This window comes from Aulonocara stuartgranti, assembly GCF_965226115.1.
Source record: "Aulonocara stuartgranti genome assembly, chromosome: 17".
In the NCBI taxonomy this organism is placed as follows: domain Eukaryota; kingdom Metazoa; phylum Chordata; class Actinopteri; order Cichliformes; family Cichlidae; genus Aulonocara; species Aulonocara stuartgranti.
Window position 1 is genome coordinate 36468630 of NC_138953.1, and position 26629 is coordinate 36495258.

The 26629-nt window shown below is 40.1% G+C and overlaps 2 protein-coding genes and 1 long non-coding RNA gene across 3 annotated transcripts in view; 2 read left to right on the forward strand and 1 right to left on the reverse strand.

Annotated features, from left to right (window-relative positions):
- Nucleotides 1-4496, forward strand: part of cerk (ceramide kinase) — a 55717-nt gene extending 51221 nt beyond the window's left edge. The window contains exon 13 of the mRNA XM_082510802.1: nt 1234-4496. Within this exon, the coding sequence (XP_082366928.1) occupies nt 1234-1348 (115 nt within the window). The 3' untranslated portion in view covers nt 1349-4496. The remainder of the gene's footprint in view (nt 1-1233) is intronic.
- gramd4a (GRAM domain containing 4a) overlaps nt 1-26629 on the reverse strand; it is a 471921-nt gene that overhangs the window by 358350 nt on the left and 86942 nt on the right. The gene's annotated exons all lie outside the window — the stretch shown is intronic.
- LOC309692389 overlaps nt 23422-26629 on the forward strand; it is a 38838-nt gene continuing 35630 nt past the window's right edge. Inside the window, exons 1-2 of the long non-coding RNA XR_014272297.1 lie at nt 23422-23454; nt 25513-25569. This is a non-coding gene — a long non-coding RNA (uncharacterized lncRNA). The remainder of the gene's footprint in view (nt 23455-25512; nt 25570-26629) is intronic.

Below are 26629 nucleotides of genomic sequence, written 5' to 3' on the forward strand. Positions count from 1 at the left end.
ATCTAGGGTTAGAGGTACAGGCAAAAGGAAGGGTTTTTAGCAAAGAAACTATAATGCCCAAATCTACAGTTTTACTATTTTGGCTAAATAATTCTAGTGGTCTGCTCGATGCTAAGGAGTTATATGAGAAAATATATGAGAATTTGGAAAGAAAAAGCAGGAAAAAACATGTAGAGGATTTAAAGATCTAACAACGACAATACTCTGTGTAGCTAAATTGTCAATATAAAAGAAGGGCTGGTGATAAAGATGTCCTCCTGTGTGGCGAGACAGAAGCGAGAGCAGCAGTGCCATTAGCACCACTAGTGTCCAATAGTTTCTGGTCAGGAGAGTCTTTCACTGTTCCCCGCTGTACAATCTTGGCAACTCAATGGAATTAGCCCCCCTCATTATTCTGGCCCTGTCCACACTTCAGCTTTCCCCGCTATCAGATCTCTATACAGCCGGCGTGGCACTGCTTGACGCATCATTTATTTCATGCTCCATTGTACTTTGCCAATGATGCATGGCGCTGTAATGTTGCTAATTTAACGGCCCTCCCCATGTTAAAAGGCTACTCCCCTTTAATTAAAGCAGAAGTCCGTCCTTTTATTGCCTCTTCCTCGCCACTAATCGTTCTTGGAGTGAGCCAGCCAGAGTGCTGCTTGGATAATAAATGGTAATAGCCCGGGTGCGACGGAAGGAAAGTTGGAGGGGGAAAAAAAGAGTGCGATGTAGGAAGTACATCTTTAGCGAAAGTTAAACTGAAGGCACAACTGTGATAAAGACAAATACTTACAAACAAGCTAAGGTACCTTTTTATGTAATTACAACCTGAAGATGCCTCTGCTTGATTTTGTGTTTTCATTTCATGTATAAATAGAATCTAGAGATAAAGCATTATATTAACTGCTGCTTACGCCCCCAAGAAAACAGCAGGTGTTCTGACATAAATATAGGTATTTAGGGGAAAAAAAGGCACAGGTAGTAATTAAGATTGTACAACACACTGGCCATTTTACAGCTTTTTTTTTGTGCATATACTCCATCTGTTATAGGCGGCACTTTAAAGGTTTCTGCGTGTCAGACTGTCTCTTTCAAGTTTGCGTGTCGAGTCCTAACACAGGGGTGCCGTTCCGTTGCTTCTGCGGCCACATGGGCAGTAAAGTCTCACAGAAAAGAACATAGTCATTAAGTTGATGGTTTGTTATTCAGGCTAAATGGTGCATTTTGTGTGTGTCTTTATCTCTGCAGTGTCCAGTGCCAGTTGATCAGGCTGTTTGCCCGTGGTATTGAGGAACAGCAGCAGCAGCAGTGTGTGTCGGACGACCCGTGTACCCTCAGTGCCTTGGAGCCAACCACAGACTAGTCAGTGGATTGAGAGCTGAAGAGGACATTTAACTGTTCAAAAACAACTTAGTTGAACTTGGCACAGTTTCCTGGAAAAACACATTCGTCATATCAGTTTAAATCCTAAATGCTGATGTCTCCGTGCCTCCTATCCATGCAAAAAAAAAAAGGGGGGAATGAAATTTAACCCTGGAGAACCCATGGGGTCAAATTTGACCCCATGGTTTCCCTAGAAAACCAATGGGGTCGGCTCTGACCCCATTGGTTATTTGAAAAATGCAAAGCTAAAAAGCACTTCAGCATCCCATTATGAGGATGGAACATTTAAATCCAAGGAAAAGTTTCATCACAAGTCAACTAGTCATTTCCCCTTTGACATTTGGGGCTTTTCAGGTACAAAATTGCCTCATAGAGCTTGAAGTAAGCAGAGATATAATGTGCCTACTGCTGCCACATTGAAACCCAAAATGTCAGGTTTTGTATTTGTACTTTTTGGGAAATTAAGATGTCTAAGCTCAAAGGATCTGAAGCAGGGGAGTCCACACAGACACACGCACAAACAGATGAAACTGGACTTAACTATCCCAGAAGGTCTTTACCCTGCCATGAAGGAGAATATAAATGGGATTTCTCCCTACACAGCATGGACAGAGAGCCAAGGAGATGCAGCTCTGTAAGAAGGATGAAGAATAATCCCTGTGAAGTACATTGATAAACTGAAAAGAGTAGAGAAAAAAGTAGCAAGGCTAAAAGGAAAAAACAAATCTCTCCTTTTAGGGGGAAAAGGGGGAAAAAATCATTTCATCTGTGACCCAGGTGGAAGCAGATATGAGCCAGGGGCACTAATGAAAAGGACTGAGTACCCTGCTAATACACTAACAGGACCCCGGTGACTGCTGGGTGATAAGGCAAAGTGGTTGCTAAGTGATTTGGTGTGTCTGAGCACCGCTGCGCTGCACCTGTGGCTCTGAGTTCTGCTCGTCTCTGGCTAAACTACCAACAGTTTAATCATCACCTGGGATTAGCTAAAATTATCCATTGTTAACATCATTAGAGATAATGTATTGCTTTGCTTTGAAATTGCTCTTATTCAGCTTTTTCCTTTTTTTTTCTTTTTGTTTGAGGTCAAGCTGGTCTTGATATCACAGGAGAACGGTCGCCAGCAAATAAGAAGAAGCTTTTATTTTTACAGTGATTATATAAAACTGTGTGTATGGTAATAATACATGAGGGTCCATGTATATGTGATTAAAGTAAAAGTGGGTTTTCTGCAGGTCCTTCGGGATTCGTGCATATGTGTGTGAAGATGCCAGTGATGATGATAATTTGGATTTTATTACTTAGGGGCTCATAGCTGCCATTTTTCAGATGGTGTCTCACCATAGTTGAGATGCTTCAGATTTGTTGTTACTGAGGTTTTTGCAGACACATGATCACTAACAGTGGGATGTTTGTTTGTCCCCCATTTTGGATGTGTGACATTTATGGTTACAACATAGGGTCAAACGAATAAAGCCTTAGTCACACAGACCAGGAGATCAGTTAGTGACACCCTGGAAACCACCAGTCACTAGGGAAGATATCCCTGACCAGCTGGACAAAACCTCCTTAGCAGTGCTTTGATAGGTAGAAGATATCGTTCACCGGTAATTTGCATGGAATATGCAAGTTTGCCAACTACTCTCCAAGCGGTAGTAAGGCCGTTAAAAGTATGATACGAACCGAAATTGAAGCTGTTGACCTTGTAAAGAAAATCTGCACTTAATTAAATGTGTTTGCTGTAGCACTGAGGCACTTTTACTATGAAGGCAAATATTTTGTTTCTGGTTTGCTTTGCACTTTTGCGAGTTTTGTCGCTTGGCTAGCAGTGAGTTAATATTTATTTAAAAAAAAAAGCTGGCATCATGAAAAGTACAGGCTTGCAACCAAAGAAAATCACTGCTAAAAAGCTCTTGGTTGCCCTCTTTGCAACCAGTTACAAACTATAGCAACTATACGCTAAACTTTTTACTCAGAGATTGGTGGCTGTATCATGTCCACTATGGTAGACCACAGAGAAATATGTGCAGGATGTCTTGTGAGAAATTTTTATAGATGACCAAACGCACAAATGTAACTAATGCAATAATTGGTACCTTTTTTCTGTCAGACATCTTAAAACACATGAACATTTTAGCTTTTAAAAAGCTTTATTTAACGTTATTTTTCATTAATGAGCATTAATTTTGTGTATGTAATGTTCATACAGTATAATTTCAGAAAGATAATATAAAACAAAATTAAATCCCTTTTTAATTTTGTGATGGGAATCTAAAAAGGTAACAAGCCATGGAAGTTAAATCCAAGTTAAACTTTTTAAACCTTTATTTACATTTTTCCACCAATGCTTTTCCTGGTGTTTGGTCCAATTTCTGTGTGCTTACAATTGCATTTTGATTAACTGTCATATCCAGAGTCAAAGGTTAACGCTCGCTATCTTTTCAGATTATCAATCTGATGCTAAATGAATTAGTTCGCCATCTTAGCTGCTGTTGTCACGTAGAAACTTAAGCACTCTTTATGCAAAGAGAGAGTCAAGCGCAAGACTTTGAAACAGAGCAAAATCTTGTAAAACCATAAATGATGCTACTTTCCAGCAGTTATAAAGTAGTTGATGTGAGAACAAGCGCCCTTTCATGTTGGCTCTATGCAGCTGGCTGCTCAAGTGCTCACAACTAAAAACAAAGAGATGGTAACATCACACATTACTGGTTACTTGTTGGTTAAACTATTAAATGTAGTTTAAAAAAAAAGAAGGTTTTTGCAACTTTGTCTGGGAATTTTATTGGGATAAAACCACCACTGTGCACTTACTGGGATATGTGCTATTGTATGTTATCACATTAGGGCTTCTTTCTATTGCCTTGCTTAGCTGCCTTCTTTTCATGGGTCCAGTTAGATGACGGCTGTTTAATCAGACTATTGCACTGTGTGCATTACTGTCTGCAAGCAATGAAACGGTTTTTTTAGTGGAACCCACTAGTGTATGATAAAGATGTAAACTAAATCAAAATATAAAGTTAATTTAATTTTGACTCTTCATACTTTAGTACACACTGTACACAAAACAAGCTGTGATGTAACTAGATATGTTTTATATAACGAAGAACTGCAATAAAGTTGTTTTGAAATCAGATTTTTGAACTCATGGTGCGTCTGATGCCAGTGGTGTTTTATTCCTTTCTTTTTCTACTTCTTAAAGACACACTCTCTCCCACGCATGCACACAAAGGTCAGCGGTCTCCTGATCTGGCTTTCTTACTCTCACTCTTTACCTGTCTCCCTGTATGAGTGGGATTTAATAGGGTGCTGTGATGTGAGTGAGATGTTTCATTAAAGAACATCAGACATCAAAGGTCTCTGCTGATGGAGTGGTATTTCAAGCTGTGCTCATTCTGCCCACAGACTGGATCTTGTTTCTTTTTTGACACAGAGATAGGCAAGTATGGAAATCTAAATTTGGAAAGTAATGTCAGTTAAAATTTCTCACCCTGGGTATGAGTGCAAGTCCACAAATCAAACTTGTCTCAGGTAAAACAGGTTGTAGCAATAGCATGTAATGGATTTATCCGTATTGGGCCCTAGTTTGCTGCTTTTTAAAACTATTCAGGCCGTGCACCGGCTGAATGTGCTACACCAAAGGTCGAAGGTGCTTGTGCCAATCAGCAGTTATTTCAATGGTGTGAAACAGCACAAAGTAAAGTAGATATTATATGGAATCTGGAGGGATATACAGTTTACTACTGTGCTTGCAAAGTACTCACAACAGTTAGATAAAGAAGCTATATTGGTGTGGCAGTGGCTGAGATATGAGATGTGACCTTTAGTTCCCTATATCTGTCAAGCTTTAAAGGCACCACTTCCCATGATACAAATTGTTATTGTCTTTGGTGAAACCCTCCATGACGAGTAAACAATGCTTTCAAATTCCATCATTGATTTTATAATGCCGACTCCAAACCCATTGACATTATCAGGGTTTTCTTCTTGTCGACCTAAAACTCACACCAGGGCACAAAAAACAACTTTTGGCTAAAGTTTTAAAGTTAAATTAAAAAAGTTAAAAGTAAACACATCTTAATGGGATAAAGCCCCTTTTAAATTAAAGCTCTAATAATCAATTAACCCCTTCTAATTTGGTGATTACCAAAATGGAGCAACATGGTAACTACTACTGTGCAAAAGTTTCAAGCCACCCCTCATTTCTTTATACTTTACTTTGGAAAATGGGAAATAGGTGCAGCGATTTATAGGAACATGCAAAACACTATTTAAATGTAAAAAGAGTTTTTGCAATTCTAATAAGTCTGAAAGTCAATAATTGGTAAAATGAACTTTATTCTTCAACACAGATAGCCTTAGCTGTCTTAGGCAATCTTGTCATGTCTCTAAATAGTCTTCAGGAATAGTTCTCTGGGCTTCTTGAAGGACATTCAAAGCTTCTTGTTTGGTTGTGCCCTGCCTTTTCATCTACCACACACCTTCAACCGGGACCATTTCTGATGAGGCTTCAGTGAACAGCAGATTAATTAAGTGAAGGTCCAGATGCATCTCGCATGTCCTTTGCTGCATTTTTCCCTTCTTCTTATGGCTTCTTATGACTTGCAGATACTGTTCATCTGCTCTAGATATTATTTTTGGGGGCCTAACACTTGTCACTTTTTTCCTCTGCTTGTCCAGTTTCCTCAAATTTTTTAAGACCACACTGCACCTGACACTGAAAAGACCCTGGCAAATGGCTAATAGGAATCACATCGTTGGTGCACAGTAACCATTTTATGCTTGTCAACATGATTTGGCATTTTTCATAGATTCAAGCAAAGACAGTCAAACAAATGTGTTTTTGCGACAGGCTGCTAGTAATAACATCGCCTAAAGATACAATTTAAAACTGGTTCTTTGCAAAGTGTAGACGCAGCACTGGTTCATTCCTTGAGTTAGCTCCGTTTTTAATCCCTGAACAAGTGGCTTAGCAAAAATATTCCTCTGAAAATGGTCAGCTACAAGGACTGGATCACAAATGTGTGCAAAAAGTAGCCAATGTCCAAAGAAAACTTTCAGGAAGCCTGGAGAAATATTGCTGAAGACTACTTTAAAACATGACTAGAAAGTCTTGTAAGGAAGCAAAATCTAAGGAAATTAAGGATTTATTTTTTTCTTACTGTCAGTAGGTGCCATTTCTGACAGTATCTCTTCTGAAACTGCACTCAAAATGACATAAAACAAACTGTCTAACTGAGAGGAAATTCATTTGTCTGTGTTCAAGTGTTCAAAAATATTAGCTTATTAACTTTTTTTTTAACAATAAAAAAGTTACAAGTATGGTCCCTGAAGTTTTCACACTGTTATTCAAGTCCATGTAAATTTCCAGGGTTTGTGTGCAGGATTACATCCAAAACCTTGCTGATTTGTCACCAGGGAGCAGAAAGCCAGAGTGTAAAAGACTGCAGTGTGGTGTACTGCGGTGCAGTCTTGGCGGTACACCTTCCACATGGGAAAACTAAAAGGTCACCAGTGTTACTTGTTTCTTTCATCCATGAAATTTTAAAAGTTATCTCCTGCTAACACCTCTGCCAAAATGTTACTTTGCCAAGCTGCTCGTCTAAGCAGGTATTGTGGAATGTGACTATCTGACAGGCTGGCTTCAAAATGATTGTACATTACTCTAATACAAGAGCTAGCATGGCACTGAGACGAGACGGATTTTCCAGCCTGTCTTTTCCGCAGCGACAACCAAATTGTTTTCCCTCCTCCCGTCTTTCTTCCCTCATTTTCTTGCTTTGCTACTTCCTTATTGATTTATTCTCTATCTGCTTGTCCGCAGCCCACCGTGAGCCACTCTCTCATTCCCGCATCCCACCTGAGATGCAAGGTGAGACAAAACAGCCGCATAAACACCCTCTCTGCCACACAACAAATGCACACGCACATAAAAAGGCAGTCGGCTCTCCTCAATTTTCAGCAGTGTCCTTACCCAAAGTGGCCCCCTAAAACACCTCCCCCAGTGCTCTCATTCACACTCTGTGCCTCTCTCACCTTCACACACACGTCCACGCCCACCCTTGCATCAACAAGTCTCACCTTTTCTCCCTCCACATAAAGATTCACACTTATAGTGGGACAAAAGGGAACAGGAAAGCACATGCTTACGTCTTTTCTTTCATCCCCTGCCTCGGGATACCTAAAAAGGATGCTTTGGGCCTACATCAAGACTATTCCCTTTAATCGAGCCCTTTTCAACCTATTTGTCCAAGTATGACAGAATTCTGCATCTTAAAACATATATAAACACTTTTTTTGCAACCTTTGTTTTTGTTTCTTATGCACACAACAGGAACATCCAGTGTGCCAATGCAAACTGTTATGTGATCAAGGGAAGCAGAAAAGGTGATGCGGTGGCAGGCAGTGCGACCTCCACTAAAGGTTCTATCACAGTAATAAATACAGCATCAAAATCTTGATTAAAAAAAATCTTCTCACAGCAGGTCGTCTAACAAGAGACAAACAAAAGCGGAAATATTTGCTTGTGTGATAGCCTGAGGAGAATTAGGTGGGTGGTATGAAAGCGGCGTGAGTGAGAAAAAGAGTTAGAAGGACAGACGGAGCAGATACTGCAGGGGCGGTGGTCCAAAACAGCAGCAGCACCGTTCCCCACTTCTCTCTATATTGATTGGAATGAGCTCCCTGTGAGAGATCTAGATCAATGAGGCCATAACAGTCCATCTTCTCAGTCAGGAGCCACTACCGGCCTCTTATCTCTCACTCTCTGACCCACACACAAACATGCACACCGACACACAACCAGGCCTTTCCTTACACATTTCATCTCACCGATGCAGTCACCCACGTTAGAGGGTATACCTTTAAGCTGAAGACTACATTTTATTTCATTATTTAAAACAAATCTGTTTAGGTGATAAAGGACAATTTGACAATTCCAATCCAATTTGACCTTTTTTACTCTACAAAAAAGGTAGGGAAGTAACATTTCATATTCAATACTTACCAATGCTTTATGGGTCATTTAAGTCAGCGGTCCCCAACCCCCGGGCCACGAACTGGTACCGGTCCGTGAGCTGTTTGGTACTGGGCCATAAGAGTTGAGGCTTGGGTGTGAAATTTATGGTTTTCAGGGTTTTTATTGTTACTTTTTTATCGTTAACTTGGTTTCCCTGGGTCTTTTCCCGTGTGTTATTAATAATTCTTCTTTTTTTGAGTACTGGTACTGGTTTTATTTTGTTGTATTTATCCACGACACCTTAAAGGCCGGTCTGTGAAAATATTGTCTGACATAAACCGGTCCGTGGCGCAAAAATGCCATTGGCATTAATCCACCTCCATCCTAACACTTCAGTTCATCAGGAATTAAATGCAGGTGAAGCAGATTACATAAGTGAGTGGTTATTACACAAACGTAACATCTGAAAAAAAAGAACATAGTGAGTAATGGAGTGGAAAACTTCCCGCTGATTAAACAGCTGTGACGAGCAGCATACCATGATGGCTGGACTCATTCTTTGTTTTTCTTTTTTAGATCACTAATTTCTCGTGACTCTTTTGTATCTGCAATTTTAGCAGCGACAAGAAAAAGCTCAAAAAGTTCAGCTTATCTTTTATTAGCTATGCAGCAAGCCATTCGTCCTCATTATGTAAATTCTGAGTAAAAGCCAACACTCAAAGTGAGAGGTCCTTGAATCAGCATTATTACAGCAATTAACAAGGCCACACACCAAGCATCTTTTTAATCCTGCAAATTGTAATAATCCTCTCAAAGCAATGCTGTGATATGTAATTTACTCCACAATGCATTCCTTCTTTTGAGGAGAGGAAAAACTTTTTTTGAGGTTTTTTTTTTTAAGTGAGTTGAGTTTTCATTTGAACATGATGACAGTTTCCTGTATTTTGTAGTAACTACAGCATTTACACAGATGGAAATGATTCTGTTTCTTATTTAGGCTTTATCACAATCCTTGCTTTGTCTCTTGTCAGGCTATAATCATTAAAAAAAATGGATCATATTAAACATAACATGTCAAAAAAAGAAAAAAAACTGCCTCTACTACTTAACTGATAGAGAAAATTAAGCAATTGAAAACTAATGACACCCATTTCAACTGTCATTAAATAGCTGTTATCATGTTGTTATTACTCCCATAAATATCACCAGTACGCAGCTTCCTGTCTCATAAACATGTCAGTGTGGCAAAATATGATGAAAGGAAGACAAACCAACAAGAAAGCTGCTCCTGAGTCTGACTCTATTGCTGCTGTCAGTATGTGACCTAACCACAGCTAATTGTTTTATAATGGAAAACATTGTCTGGGAACAGAAAAAATATTTTAAAAACTGGTAATTGCTCAAAAAGGTTAATTACGGTATTAGAAAAATAATCAGCGACAAAGTCTAATTGAAATAAACATGAAAGCAAAACATCTCATTCTAACACAGAGTTTCCTGTTAGTGCCAATAGACAGGTTGATTCTTCCTGCCATATACAGCAGCAGTCCCCAACACACCAGCCACAGACTGATACTGGTCCATGAGTCATTTGGTACTGGGCCGCGAGAGTTGAGGCTCGGGTGTGAAATTTATGGGTTTTAGGGTTTTTTAAACCTCAATTTTTAAAAAAAAAATCGTTTTCCTTGGGTCTTTTCACGTGTGTTATTAATAAATCTTCTTTTTTTTGGTACCGCTACTGGTTTTATTTTGTTGTATTTATCCGCGACACCTCAAAGGCTGGTCTGTGAAAATATTGTTGGACATAAACCGGCCCGTGGTGCAAAAAAGGTTGGGGACCACTGACATGCAGTACATTTAGCTTCGGTCCTGCTGAATAGTAGTTTGGTCATTTTCACACAATAACTGATGTTATACATGATCAACATACAGAACTACATTTCTGGTAATAAAGGGTAAATTACTTTAAAACGTTTCTAGGAGGCCCAGCCAGCACCCGAACAAAGGTCCACGTGAGGCTGGCTCTAAAAGCAAGCGCCCATGTAGAAATGTCCAGCTTTATGGCATTAAAGAAAGCAGATTTACAGCTTTGTACAAAGAACAGTTTTGCCCTTTGTGGATAGGATCCCCACGCTGCAGTATAAATTCACCGACAGTTATTGTATACAGTGTAGTATAGCTGAAGTGTTTATTAAAGAGCGCTCCCTATCTGTTTGGGGTAGAACAGCAAGCTCGATCTCTGTGTGGGTGCTTTGTTGTTAAGATTCCTCAGCTTGCAACAGTATTGTTAGAAATGCATTATCTAACCTACCTACCCTACCCTATCCTAAGATTCATTGCACAGTGGCAGTGGTGGATAACTTTTTCCAAAACTGGTGAACAGCTCAAGTGAAACAGCTGAGAAACAACATTAAGTACTGGGTTTTATCTCAACTAGTTATTTAGCGGTACATTTGTTAAAAAAAAACTAAAAAAAACAAAGCCAAAATGACTGCAGGTGTCCATAAGTTGCGGTACTTCAGCATCTAGCTAGCCTTACAGAAGAAGAGCGAACATAAAGCGAGTGACTTTTTTAAATATCAGGTCATTTTAAATTCGACATTTCTATCAGCTCAACAAACATCAGCAAACACACAAACTGATGGTGTGCAGTTTGTGGCACAGTGTGTTGCTAGCTGAAAGTCCAGCTGCTGTATTTGACAGGGAGAGAAAAGAAAGAGCGCTAACTTCAGAGAGAGATGGAGAAAGATAAGACAGACAGGAAAGGAGAGGAAGAAGAGAGGTTAGATTTAAAGGTAAGTACTGCTCAGTGGTGTTTGATAAACTGGAAATTGAAAGCTTACATGTAAGCCCTCATGTTTTTAAATCAAATATTGGGTCTGTATGTGACATTATGTTTTTTCATATTGTGAAACAAGCTGCAAGCTGAGGTAGACTCACTTTGTTATTTAAAGGTTGCATGAAAAACCTCTGCAGGTTAGTGCAGGATAAATACGTTAGTTTGCTGTTCTGTGATGGATTTAAAGTAAAGAACCGTGTGTGACTGGTGCACAGTGGCTGTGGTTTCATGGTCACAGTAAGGTTACATCAAGCGTAGCAGAGATTCATATGAATTTTAGCTGATGATGCTGAGATCCACTGACTGGATTCCACCTTCATAAAGACAGCATAAAGAGTGTACTGTCAGTGTAGAGGATGAAAAGCTCATGAAACATCTGCTCACATCTGGTTGAATTAAGTTGTCCACAAAGAGCAGCAGGTCAGCTGATCACAGTCTGTACACTAAGAAAATCTACCGAGGCTCTCAAAATAGAAATTATTGTGAGTTATGATTCATTTCCTCACACTGAGCCATTACAACCAATTTTAGCCGCCCGTTGCTGAATCCCATTTTAACTCTTGTGTTACGTGTCTGCAGGCTGTTTTTTTTTTTTTTTGGGGGGGGGGGGGTTGTACTGCACATTTGCACATTTTCCCTTTTAGAGTTAAAATCACCCTCTACAATGTGGGCAACAGAAAATACATATATATTTTCCATTTTCCTACTTTTTCCTCAGATTCCAGCTGAGTATAATTAGAATGGAAAAAAGTTTGTAAACCCATCTGATATTATTTTACGGTTCAGTTAGCTTTGCACAAGAATAGCTACTTTTACCTTCTTACTTTAAGTAAATTAAAACAATTCTGGCTTTATTTTGATAGATGCAGTTAAGAGTGACAGGAAAGCAGAGGACGCGGGGAAGACATGCGGCAAAGGGCTTTGAACCAGGGCTGCCCAGGTGGATGTTGGGATCTTGGAAGGACCGTATGGCTGAGAGCGGGCCTGCTCATCCCAGTGAGCTAAACTGGTGCCCCCACTTGCTTTTAAAGCATTTACTTTATATGCCGGTCAATACTTAAATTAAATTTTCCATGATTTCGTGAAAAATTAATACCAGAACTGGGACAAAGCTATTGCTTACACCACTACAGTTAAAGAAGGCAGCTTGTTAACCAAGCTTGTTAGCTAATAATTTAGCTAACCTAGCAATTAGCTAATAATTTAGCATTCCAATTTAGCTCTCTCTAAATATGGTAGCTTCTGGCTCCAAAAAACTAACATTAAAAGACAAAAGATTAATTTTGAGGCTTCAAAATTTAGAGTCCAAAAGCAATGGAAGACTTTACTGTGGCTACATCCGTATTTTATACTGTCGGTGCTTACCTACTGTCACTGAGGTAACGCTTCTTTCAAGTACAAGCTCAGTCTGAAAGAGTTACATTTTTAAATAGACTGAATAAAAATGGTTGCCCGCACTGAACTTTTTACAGACCCAAAAGTCTCACTGAAAAATGGCATGAAGCCTCCAAGACATTTCAGGCAAAAAAGTCGAGCTGGTCATCTACACCAACATCCCTATCTGTCCTTATGTCATATACTAAACACACAACCCTGCATCGCTGTTTGCTGTCTTAGCCCCTCCATCACCCAACATCCACCTGTAGTTATATAATAAATCAATTTCAAATGTGACTTGTCTGCCAAAACTGTATCGAGAGGAATGATTCACCCGCTACGCTAACATGATGGAGCTGCTTGGGTTGTGACACAACTGATCCGCAAGTAATAAAATTCAAGTTCAGTGTTTTGTTTCCTTCTATATACAGACTGTTTTGGGCACTTTAGTTTTGCTCTGTCTGATACTGTCTGTGCAGCATCAGTTTCAGGAAGAATCTTTTATTCTTTTGGTAACTCCAGCCAATTTTGTTCCTTTCACTAACTGGGAGAGTTCACAAAATTCACAAATTTCTTTACAAAGTAACTTGTGAAGTTGGGTTATGAACTAAAGAGTGGACAGAGTCCTTCCTGCTGAATCCACAGTGGCACTTTGGCCTCTGCCAGCGGGCTATTGCAGAGTGCTTTGTAGTGACAAGTCATTACCTCAGCTGGCATTTTGTTAGCAAACAGGGAATCTGTTGCTGGAGCAATCTACTCATTACTTGCTAATCACTTGAATAGGAGGACCTGTTTGTGCAGACACATATAAAGCAAGCTGCACAAGCACAAACACATTTAGTGAGCATGCTGGACTGGGCTTTTCTGCAAAGCACAGACGTTATTGCGTTCCTAATGGTGCTTGAAGTAATTACACCCTGTAATGTTACTCGCTGTCTAGTCCTCTCCAGCAAGCCTCAGCATGGAAGCTCAGAAGTACTATACACAATCCACCATTCTCCACTAAATGACTCCATTAGCCAGAAGGCATCTGCAGTCACTTCTTCTTGTGTGAGAATATGAGGCATGCTTCAATAAAAGCCCAACTGACTGCATACAAAGGGTAGTTGGTCATTGACAGGAAACAAACAAATTATTAGTCATATTTGTTATTGGATGAGGATGCTGAAGACTTTATCGAGCAATACACAACCTTTCATTACATGTCCAGTACAAAGAAAAATGCATTACACTTTTATTGTGCAAATAGTTGATGAATAAGGGAGACGGTAATTGAATACGTTTGAGAAACTGAAGCACTGATGCAATCTTCAGCAATCTTTCTCTTCATTTGCAGTTTTGACCAAAAGGCACACTAATTCACTGCGTTTAGAAATAGTGGAGTCAGTATTTGAATGTAATAATTTGCACAATATTAAACTGGTTTGTTGAATTGGCTAAATGAATGTAATGTAGTGTTCACTTGCTGGGCCCACGTCCTCATTTAGGTTTGACAGCGTTTTAATGGCTTAAACATGAATTGAGCTGCGGTTTGGGGAAGGCCTCGAAAGGGACTGATGGCGGCTCCCGGGCCTGGCAGATCCCCATGCAATACATAGAAGTGAAAAGGGAAGGAAGAGTGGGGCACGAAAAACAAGAACAAACAACTTATAGAACTGGGAGATCACACATCGATAACAAGCAGAAGGAGCGTGTTTGGAGGCGTGGTCCCGCTCCTGAAATTCAGATACTTTATCTCTAATAATATCGTACAAATAAACAGCTTGCACACTGTGATGGCCAAACCTATGGCCACACCCTAGTGTCGGTAACTCTTGTGTATTTTTATTTCTCCATTTGAACACAATAACACACTTTAGTTTCTAATTAGTTTGATTGGTTTAAATACATTTTTTCTATTTGTAAGCACACACATTTAGTTTACTTATGTATGCATACCAGTTCATTACTTTGTTTGATTTTTGACTACCTTTGTTTCTTTTACCTGTTTCTTACCTGCCATGATCCCTGAGAGTTGCCAGACAAAAGGTGGTGGGCAGGGTTTTAAGCAGTTAAATACAAGAGGGATGATTGGACTGCACCACCACTTCCTGCTGAAGGGGGAGAATGTGTATTTTCTTTCATTAAAAAAGCTTTTGTACTTAATTAAATATGCGAGTTTAGGGTTTAGTAGATTTTGATTTTCTTCTAGACTGTACTGCATCGTTTTTGTGGTTTATGAATGTGTTTTGTTTAGCTACCCCTGTTGTGTCGTAGTGGTCTGATCAGCCATTATATATAACCCTGTCTGTCATTTCCTGTTTAGGTCAGTTATGTTTGTTGGGGCAGTTGTTTGGTTTGTGGTGTTTGCAGTTCTTTTCACCTGAGTTTAGTTTTGTTTCTTTGACCGCTTTTATGAGCTCAACATTTATTACTTTTGTAAATATAATTTTTCGGTTAAATAAATGAAAACCCTGTTTTTCTAATAATTCCTGTGACTCCTGCTTTTTCAACTTGGTCCATTACACACACAGTGGGTCCAATTTCACCCATTTATTTCACCACAGTGATGTCATTTTTTTGTGGTATATCAGTTTATGAGTATTTATTAATGTCACTATGCATTACACAGTCATGTGAAAAACAGGGCAGTCCTGTTAAAAAGTAAGTGCACCTTTATTGCTTCCATAAGAATTAAGAAGGTAAGTAGTAATCAAATGCAGTTGATCGTCACCAAGTGAGACCATCTCTGTAAAAGCAGGAGTTTTGGCATATTGATGCTGGAGCCTTCAGGTGGCACAATCGTTCCAGGAGTGGATGTCTCGTCAAAATACCCCAAAGTCAGACTGTGCAATGCTCAGAGAAACTGTAAAAAAATGAATAAATAGATAAATCGACATCCTAGACTCTACAGGCCTTGGTTAGCATTTTAAATGTTAATAGAGCTATTAGAAAAAGACTGAACAACTATGGCTCTTTTAGAAGGCCTGTCAGCAGAAACCCTCTTTCCTGTAACAAAACAACAACAACAAAAAAACATGGCAGCACAGTTTTGGTTTGCAAAGTTGCATCTGAACAACCCAAAAGATTTCCGGAACACACTTTTATATATCAAAGTATTCTAGACTCAAACTGTCCGACAGCTAAAGTTCAGATGAAATTGGGTCAAGCAACAGAACAACAAACACAAGCATAGCAGTAAATTTGAATCGATTGAAAAAGAAAAGAATCAAGACTTTGGTCAATCGCAACAGTCCAAAGTCCAGTCTTCAGCCCAACTGACAAACTGTGGCAAGACCTTAACAAAGCTTTGAATGAATCCGTTGCAAACCTCATGAACTCAGGCAACGTTGTGAAGAAGAGTCCTCCACAATGAGAGACTGAATAAATCAAACAGAAAACAATTCGATCAGTTTATTGCCACTAAAAATGGTTCACACAGAGCTTGCAAAGCTCCAATTTCTTACTGAAGTTTAAATTATTTGTTATGCTATTTTTAGGGGTTGAAGTGGCTCAGGAGGTAGAACAGGATATGTACAAACTGTACAGTCGGCAGATAGGTAGGTGAGGAGATCCCCAGCTATTTGATTTGGCAGACCTTTTTTGGGCTGGATACCCTTCTTGACACAACCCCACAACCTCACCTCCCTGGATGAAACCAGAGATCTTTTGCATGTAAGGCAGTGCGTAAACCTTTAATAGTATGAAACTTTACTGAATGGCTGAATGAGATTCCATTTTTAAGTATGTCACTATAGGAAGAAGAAGACTACCACTGACAGATCTATGGGTCGCAAGTAAAACTAAATAACAACTGCTTGAAAATAAGCTCGTGGTGATGCCATTTCAGATTTACAAAATGTGCACTATATTTAAAACACATTTGCTTCATTGATACATTTATGCATAAAGGGTACTCAAGAGAACACAGAGCTCCCCCAAGGTCAGTGACCTATGTTGCAGTTTTAAAGAAACTGATCTGGATGCGCACCAAAATGTAATGGGTTCTTTCTTTGCCAGCTCTCCGTGTCTGCACTAAGTTGCATGAAATTCGGCTGTAATCTTGCTGACAGGCAAGCAAACAAACAGACGGTCTCCTTGGAGGGTTGAATAGGCTCCTTAAAAAATTATGGAAGGGTTTGTTTTATTAACACAAGAACGGTTAGCTCCCTCATTAGTAACTTTAAATAAATAACTAAAAATGAGTTGCCCAAACTTCGACCTTGATTGCTGTTTAGTCCGTCATGAATATTCAGTGTTGCAGAGAGTTTTTTCAAGTCTGCCACAAAGTTTTCACTTGCCTCAAGTAAACTGGAGGACTCCTGCCCCGTGACCTCTACTGCCATCTTACTTGACCTGCAAACTTGCCTTCAACATACCACAGTTTGTATATGTTGGCTGCTCACAGCTCAGTGTAGAAAAGCTTCTTCTCTCTGGGAGTCTTGGTCTGTGTCAAGCATGGATATCGCACCATCCAATATTAATGCACCTCCATCAGTGTGACTGAAATGACTAAAGCATTGTGCCCTCCAGAAAACTCTAAGTGATACCTCCCCTCCGCAGCCTCCAATCACCCTCATGACCCAAGTCTTCAAACCCCTGCGGGGTATTTTGTTTAAGTCGCTTTCTCCTCTGTCTGCGCCTCTCCTCCTTCCTCTCCACTTCGTCTTCCTTATCCATTTGATGTCTCAGACTTGTTTTCTGTTTATGACTGTGGATGATTGAGGTGCATTGCTCCGGTGTCAGCTCTGCTCCAGGGGAGAACTCAGCAGGACACGGACAAACAAAAACTATCACCTTCTAAGAGGGGTTCGACTGACATTGGATGGGATGAGTGTCTGGGTGTGTGTTTCTGTTTGTGAGTGTGTGTACAGTCCTCTCCCTCAGGGTAGACATCTTATCTTAGCGGCGTCTGGGGGGTAAAAAAAAATGGCTATATGTCAGTGCAAAAATGTGCTGTGGGTGAGAACAGCTATGAGACCCTCTGATTTACCCACAGTGACAGGACCATAGGGCGTCCTAGTTTACTGTGCAACCAGACATCTCTGTCCATCTCCACGAGACATCGAAATTGTGACTTAATGGAGGGAAAGACAGCCAAAATATTGAAACATGTCATGTCTGTCTGAGAGAAAGTAAGTTGTCATGACTGAGCCGATATAAAGTGTGTGGAGAAGTGGTGAAACCCAACACGGGTGACTCAAAATTCAGGCTTCATGCAGTACAGTCAAATCTGTTCCTTTGATTGCATTGCATGATAAATTGCTGGTTGAAGCATTTAGATCCAGAAAGACCCAAATTCAAACCCAGCATCTAGAGGAAATGTTGAAAAGCTGTGGCTTAATGTAACAACCAGCTCACCGCTTTGACTGGAGTAACTAGCTCACCAAAGATGGGAGGTTACATTCTGCAGCATGAATTCATTCAATATGGGAATAGTGCTTTCATTTCTTTTCTTTTCTTTTCTTTTTACAATATTAAGGTTATTTGACTTTTTTTTTTTTTTGCTTTCAACAAACGTATTCATCATGTTTTTTTTAAGCTGCTGATTGGAAAACCTCAATTTGCAGAAGACAAAAGTGAACACACATGATAAGAGCTGCACTATTACATGAAAACTTGTAGTAGACCTATTGTTTGTGTACATTCAATTTGCTCAACAATTTTTTGTAGGATATGGAAAATTTATATCGCTGTATTTATCCTTGTTATATTTATAAGTGCGTTAGTTAATTAGAGTGCAGCCTTCTAATAGCTAACTAGAAACAATTCCCTCAAACCTCAGAATCTAATGCAGGGGTAGGCAACTCCAGGCCTCGAGTGCTGGTATCCTGCAGGTTTTAGATGTGTTCTTGATCCAACACAGCTGATTCAGATGGCTAAATTACCTCCTCAACATATCTTGAAGTTCTCCAGAGGCCTGCTAATGAACTAATCATTTGATTCAGGTATGTTGACCCAGGGTGAGATCTAAAACCTGCAGGGCACCGGCCCTCAAGGCCTGGAGTTGCCCACCCCTGATCTAATGTAATGCTAGATAAAAGGTATTTTGTCTACATTTCAGCTCTCACCATACAGTACACGGGGGGGATGTCCGGGGAAGAAAAATAAAGCCAACATAGAAGTGCTAAAAAGTGCAAAGCACCCCCAAAACAGGCAAAACAGAAACTGTTAAACTGGCAAAGAAAAAACCCCAACTAATTTTACTCGTACAATCTGGAAGTTGTGTTCTCCCTATATTAAAGCTGCTATACAGAATCTGCTAAACAAACTGGGTTGTCAGCCCTGGCACTGCATTACCATATTGAGCTTCAGTCAGAGGAAGTCACGGTTGCCAAAAACTTTTTGAAGCTCAAGAGTGAGGCTGGTGCCATTCCAGATATGTTAACATTGTACAATCTTCTGGATAATCAGATCTTCCCCACACTGAAAACTGTTATTCGGGTTGCCCTAACAAACCCAGTTAGCAACTGTAGCTGTGAAAGGTCTTTTAGTGTCTTGAGTCAGCTCCATACCTGGCTGAGAAGGACCATGGGTCAAAGCTGACTCCAGCACCTGGCTGTGATGTCAGTTGAGAAAGAGATGCTTGAGAGACTTGACCACCAAAATGTGATAGACAGATTTACCAACCTCAGGTTAAAAGAAAAGAAAAAAATCTGCAAAGCCATAGTAGCATCTGCAGTAAAGATCTTTTCATACATTGTATACATTGTACCAGAGGCCAAGGTGTCTCAATTTTTCTAATTTTTTAATAGTATTTTGTACATTTGTACATTTCAAGGACTCTTCTATTTATGGATTGTATTTTTATGTATCTGTATTATGTTATACTTACACATTAAAAGTGAATCTCTGTCCAGAAAATGCACTCAGTTTACTATTTACTCACTGTGAGCATCATTCATTATTCTCCTCCAGTAATTAAGGTTAGGATATGTATTTTTTTTTCCAAATTCCAATCCATTCTTCTTTAGCAGCATTTAAATAACCTTTATCAGATTTGATGGTTTTGTTACAGACTTTTCAATAAAGTGTTTTGTTTTTCTTTCACAAATGTGGGGATTAAATTGTGTTAAACTGTACAAAACAGTGATGTCATGTTTTGTGACGAGGACCCAGGCACAGAGAGACTTGATTATATAAATAAATCATAAGATTTAAGAATCTTATGATTTTAATAAAGAAATTTGCAGACTTGCACAGAGATGGTAAAATTATGATGACTGATAATGGAGATGAAGACAACAGACGATGCCTGTGTCTTTTCCCGTGTGTTATGAATAAATTTTCTTTTTTTTTTGGTACCGGTACTGGTTTTACTTTGTTGTATTCATCCGTGACACCATAAAGGCTGGTCCATGAAAATATTGTCATACATAAACCGATTCGTGGCACAAAAAAGATTGGGGACCGCTGCTCTAATGTAATGCCAATTGATGTTGCCACGATGGCTATATCCTTCTTTTATATACATTCTGTAGATGCATATTGTGTTAGCAAGTGTTTTGACCTCCAGTGTTTGTGGTTTTCAGCACATGGAACGTGTTCTCCCATAAATAGACCATGTAGAGTATCTTCCCTCCAAATTACAGATACAAACACGGCAGAAGCGTTTGCCACACTCGGAAGTGACGCGAAAAGTGCCTTAGCAACAGGTGATGCACTTGGATGTGCATTCTAAGACAGACCCACAGAAGAAAAGCTTGCTTTCATTCCCATTTTTTGCATACTTGGAAACTGCTTTTGTGAAGAGGTTGTGCTCGGTGGGTTGTAATTTTAAAAAAAAAAGAAAGTCATAAATATCGATTGTCCCAGTATCACAGAAGTGTGAGGGGAGGCACATTTCAGGCACCTTAACAATTCAGCAGCTGCTTCGTTTGAAGCATGCTGACAACCTCAGTCCCATGAGTGCAATGATGGGGTGATGAGTTCGAGGCCTCCAGCAGTATTACTAGAACTTTGATTTTCTTTCTTTCTTTTTTTTTTTTACAAAGGTTTCATCCCCTAACAGTATTATATTGGTTTAGTGGGTGACCTGTGCAGATGATAGCCACACTGCAACCATCTATTCTGTTAAAAAGAGGAAATGTGGCATAAAGCATGCATGTCTAGCCACAGCCAGGTTGTTAACTGTAATAAGAACCTGGCTATGACAGCACAACATGATCATCTGGACAGAGCTTCTGCATTTACTCGTCTTAAAATACTCTTTATGCAGTCACTTAAGGTAGGTGTGCATGTCTGTGCATCTACGGTGGGCACTGCATGCTTGTTTAACATTTCCTTCTTCTATCACCATAACTGCAGCCTGGTTTTTGCCTTTTCCAACCCACACTCAGAAGCAGACATCCAACTTGTGCATGCGGTCTCTTATCTGTGGTGTTTACTCTCATACTGTATCCTGCCAGAGCATATTCGTCATGCAGGTGGTCATTATTTCTGAAAGCGAAATTGTGCATCTCGGAGGAGCGATGCATGCGGGGCATCACTTTCACTCTGTAAACTGTATTCACTCCATAGTAGGTGTTTGTAAGACCAACGAGAGCAACCTGCCGCCATGCAGAATGGATTTAATTTGTATTTTTCCATAAACTCAGTCATCCCACGGAGTTCTCGCAAATAGATCTTTTGAGCATTTCAGACGGTGCCGTGTCCTCTGCTTTCAAAACCCGAGCACTCTGGGGAAATTAAATCATAACAGGTCCTTCAGTGCCCCCATCAGGATCTCTCTGGCACCTCCATCCACCTCTTTTCATCTCTTTCATCTTCAAAAATCTCATGCTTATTCAATTTGATTCTGGCTTCTCCACCACAACATCCTTTTTTCCCCTCTTACTCTCTCCCTCGCTCGCTGTTGTTAAACTCCCAGAGTATTGCCGCTGGGCGAAGCCATTAAGAAACGGCAAACAGCTACGTCGAGTCGGCAAACACTGGTGTGCATACAGGTGGTGCAGAGCTAACAGACAGGAATCATTACACTGCTCTACTCTGATCGCTGCTATTCCTCTGGGACTGAGCGCGCTCGGCATATGTACAGATGGGAACACACACACAGACACACACACACTGGTAGAGATTAAATCATATGTGGGTAACAGGTACATGAAAATATGTCAATACATGTACAAAGGTACACACAGGAAGTGAGAATCAAATTGTTTTGTCCAAGAACAAATGAAAGAAGGATAAGAAGCCACAGTAAGGGAAAAACAAGAAGAGAGCAAGCCAAGAAGAAAGGCAAACCTAAATCTCCACTTGTTATTGCACCTGAGGCCAGAGAGTCGGCTCGCTCGGCAGGCTGGCTAATGGTGCGACATTCTCCAGCATATTTCACTGGACACATTTAAATTTGCTGCTGCTCTGACCTAGTCATAGCACATCTCTTCCTCATTTGTCCTCTACGTCTGTGTGTGTGTGTGCAGAAAGGATAATGACTGCATTGATCAGAGACGTCCCCAATGGGTGGTCTTGTTCCGTCAAGGCTGAGAGAAAACGAGAGGGCGAGCGAAAAGAGAAAGGGAGAGCGGGCGAGCGAGCGGGGCCAGAACGGGATGCCCTCTGTGGCAACCCGCCTCGACGCATTAGCCAATCAAATATCCATCTTGGCTGTCGCCTCCCTGCTCCACGCACACTATCAAAAAGTAATCTGCGGCGCTGTTTTTAATCGCCCGTCATGTCTCTGTTCCTTCCTTCCTACATCATTTCCTCGCTACTTCTTAAAATAATCGTCTTTATGTCCAGGATAACACAAAGAACAGCACGGGGTGAGTGCGGATGTGTCCACGCAAAGGCCCGATAGATCTCTGAAAGTATGAAAAGCATGTGATTCGGACACTCTGGCCTTGACAGGTCAACAGATCTCAACATGGGTGCCATGTTAAGCAATGTTTTCCATCTGCATCAAACAGTTAATGAGGGGATATTTTCATTATGGTTCCTGAAACGATGGGTATTTTGGGTATTTCAGCCACTGGTATGAGCATATCTTGAAAGAGCAACTAACCAACTGACCAATTAGGAACACCAAGACAGGGTAAGTGAAAAGCTTCAAAAACAGTCACTGCTTGAAAAGTCTACATCCTATCAAAAACAAATAAAAGTTTGAGCAGACAAAAAACTTTTTTGGGGGTTTCTAGAGAATTCTTGTACATCCATCCGGCCGTCATTTTCTTCATCATTTTCCTCCTCTTGCAGGGAGCTGGAGCCTATCCCGGCTGTCCTAGTTGCGTACCTTTTAGTTTAAGGCTGTCCAGGGTGTGCCCTGCCTGTCATGAAGGCTTGGTTAGGCTCCATCCTGCAAAAATTCTTGTAGTGAGCTTATTTCTGCTGGGAGCGATCGTTATTCGTACTCACTTCCTTACTTGAAGGACTGTTGATGAACAGATGGACACACTTGATCAGACGATCTTCTTCACAGAGAAGAGAATAGAGTGTAAAGAAGGAGTAGTATTATTTTATTTTTGTACGTACTTATTTTTAATAATGGAGTTGGCATGTTCTCCCTGTGCCTGGGTGGGTTTCTTCCTACAGTCCACACAAATACATACTAGGCAATTCTACATTAGTTGTAAGTGTGTAGTGGATCGAGCAGTGAAGGAACATCAGATGCAGGTTAAAGTAAAAAAAAAAAAAGGCTTTTTATTTAACCGCAAAACAAACTTGGTTAAACTGACTGAAAAGCTGACAGCAAACAATACTACTAACTCAAAGAAACCAGCCTACCTGAATAAGACAAAGGGGAAACATAAATAGTGGCTGATCAGCTCACAAAAACACACAAATACCCAACTGAAACTAACATAACAAATTCCATTCCCCCCCCATGATCCAGAGTATTGGTATGACCCAATTTGCAGTTCTCCATATAGGCTTGCTCCGCCCCTTTTCCACCTCTTAGCTCATCAACCAAGACACTGGAGCAGCTGCCACTGAGGTAACTCAGAAAACAAAAAGATTAAATCATACATAACACTGTAAACTAAAATGTGAGCACTTATTTTTGAATACGGTATTATGTATTGTATAAATGAATTAATTCTAAACCAAAACCAGTTCTTTATTATCCTGTAAATTAAATCCTGTATCTAAAGAAAGAAAAATGTAAATGTAGTGTTATATTTAAACCTCTATTGTAACACTATTACCATTGTGTGGCTGTAACTGCAGCCATCACATGTAGGCTCCAAACCTTTGCAACTGTGAAATGAATAAGCAGTTAATTAAATGAATGGATGGAGTTATAGATAATTACAGATTCTGATGTTTAATCTGAATTGTTTATTTATTACTTTTGAAATGAGTTTTTATGCCAATTGATCATTCATCACAATAAGCTTCCTATGTCATCATTTTTATTTATTCTATTCAGTTGTGTACAGTATCTTATTCTTATTCTCATCATCTTATCCTATTCCAGTGTTTTTTTTTATTTTTGCTATGTAACTTTGCACTGTCCACTTTCTGCTATAACAAAACAAATTTCCCACGTGTGGGACTAATAAAGGTTATCTTATCAGATTTTAAGATGGGGCAATTCATCAGCTTGCACTCTGTGCACCAGTGACCCAGTGCACTCATGGTGTCATAGCTTTGCTGTTCTAATAGAAGGCAACATATGCAACTTAACTTTAAATCAATAGCTCAGTAACTGCTCAGTCACACTAGGGCAGGGGTGTCCAACTCCAGGCCTCAAGGGCCGGTGTCCTGCAGGTTTTGGATAACATTCGGGGTCAACACACCTGAATCAAATGATTAGTTCATTACCAGCAATCTGGAAAACTTGAAGACATGTTGAGGTCATTTAACCATTTAAATCAGCTGTGTTGGATCAAGGGCACGTCTAAACCTGCAGGACACTGGCCCTTGAGGCCTGGAGTTGGACACCCCTGTCCTAGGGTAAAAATAAGACAGCAACCCCCACGCAACTAAAACACTAGTGATTGTGTTCAATTTTTTCACATTGTGGGACTGATTGCAAGTATCTGTGATCTTTCACCAAATGTGGGGGACTTCCAGAAGTTTAGCATGCAACACCCTCAGCTTTGGCTGCCCACTTTTGATTGCAAAGTAACCCATCTACAAACAACTGCAGTCCAAGTCTGACTGACTGGCGAAGGTTTGCAAATGACTGCCATGTAATTTATAAACATGGATTGCGCAAGTCCGTTTGCGGTTATCATTTGTGACTTGTTTCTTTGCCATTGGGGATTCGACTCAGCTGGCTGCCAACTGGTTGCATTCTAGTTATATTCAAACATAAAAGCAAGGTTGCTGTCCTGAAGCAGCTGCGTCACTATTTGTGGAGAAATGTCTGAATTTATATTTCAGATCTATGAGGTTCTTGCTGAACTTTCTTTGTATGAACAACAACAGATTTGCGATTTTCACCAGTTTATCACAGTCAACTTTTGTATTAGCGCGATATAATATGCAGCTTCACCCTATTCATTCAGACTGATAGCAGACTGACTGCTTCTTATTGCCGTATTATTGCTATCTTGACGCACTAAATTCACTTGAAAGATGGAGAACTGACTGCGAGTGGTCCCCATCTTTGATGCAACCACTTCTTATCCTGACAGTTCTCATATAAAGCTGTTTTCCCATTACTCTTCACTACAAGCACTTAAATGTTACTGATCACACACATTAATGCTGAAACAACAGAATTAAGTAGAATGATGTTATGCTTTTAAGTAGTTTATTTAATCAAAAACGATCAATAACTCAAAAAGTCAGAAAATGGAAAAAAGAATATTTTTAAATTTAAATAGATTAAGTTGCATCACTTAATCTATTTAATTACTGTGCGCTTACTGATGGTTAAAGAGTATGAGACTAAAAACCTGTGGGCTATTTTCCCACCTCCCATTGCTTCAATTATGCAGTTTACAGCAGAATTTATTCAGCAAAAACGCATTTGTTTAAGAGCACTGTGGTATTTTTTTCCACAACACATATGCATTAACTGATGTCTTCTTCTGACTTTCAGAATCGGGTTGTATACGGAGGATCTAGTCATCGCTCTTTTCATCGGGGGAAAAAAAAGGTACAACACTTTGAGGCCTGACAGCTCTGGAGTTCCATTAAGAATTCTTCTAAATTTACAGTGAGAGCAAACCGCCACAGCTTGCCGCCCACAGAAACAAGGCAATCACTCACCTCAGCCCCTCTATGCAGCCAGACAGGATTCGCGAACACACAAAGATTCAAAGAGAAATGTTCACGAATACACACACACACACACAAATTCACAATATATATACACACTCACGCAAAACCAGCGGAGAGTGCAGATGATGGTGCACACAAGTTCAGCTTCTCAAAGTTCCGTATGCAGGTGTCGATGTATGTCTATGTGTTAGGGCATGTGTGGATAAGGATCTGTCACGGAAAAAGGTTGTGCTTGCTGCCACTGCAAACAAGAAGTGTTGAATCTGGGCCTCAAACCACCAACCAATCTGAAACATGCTCCACCTTTGAGGCAGATGCACACTGAGGAGAAGCCTCATGGTTGCACTCAAACGAACGCCCGCCATTAATCCCTTTCTAGCGTAAAACGCATAGATACCTCTTCAACATTCACAGCTGCTTCTGTTGGGCTTGACATACATTCCTTTTTCTTCTTTTTTTTTTTTTACATTTATTTTAAAGACCTTAAAGGATTTTGCTGTTTAGTTTTGATGACATTCAGAAATACTGGATTTTCTTTGGATTCCAGTCTGTTCCCCGTGCGCTCCCCTGAAGGAGCGGGCAGGTCATTAAAAGTCAGGGCATGTGTCACGACGCCTGCCGGAGCGGTAGAAGGACCCCATCTCATCATCGGCGATATGTTTCTGTACTTGTGGCTCAGAAAAGCTTCAGATAACAAACAGGAAGGGAAAACAGAACCTGAAAGGCAGAAATAGATGTAAGCAGAGAGAGAGAGACGAAAATAAAAGAATGAAAAACGGAGATTGAGTTGCGAATGACGACCGTATCGGAATCAGATGAAACAAGTTTACGTTTCCACGATTCCATCACAAATAGACACGAGCAAGAAATGGCAAAAAAAAAAAAAGCCAGTAAATCTCCTGCTGTCTCTCTAGAGCTTGTCTGATGTCTCCCGG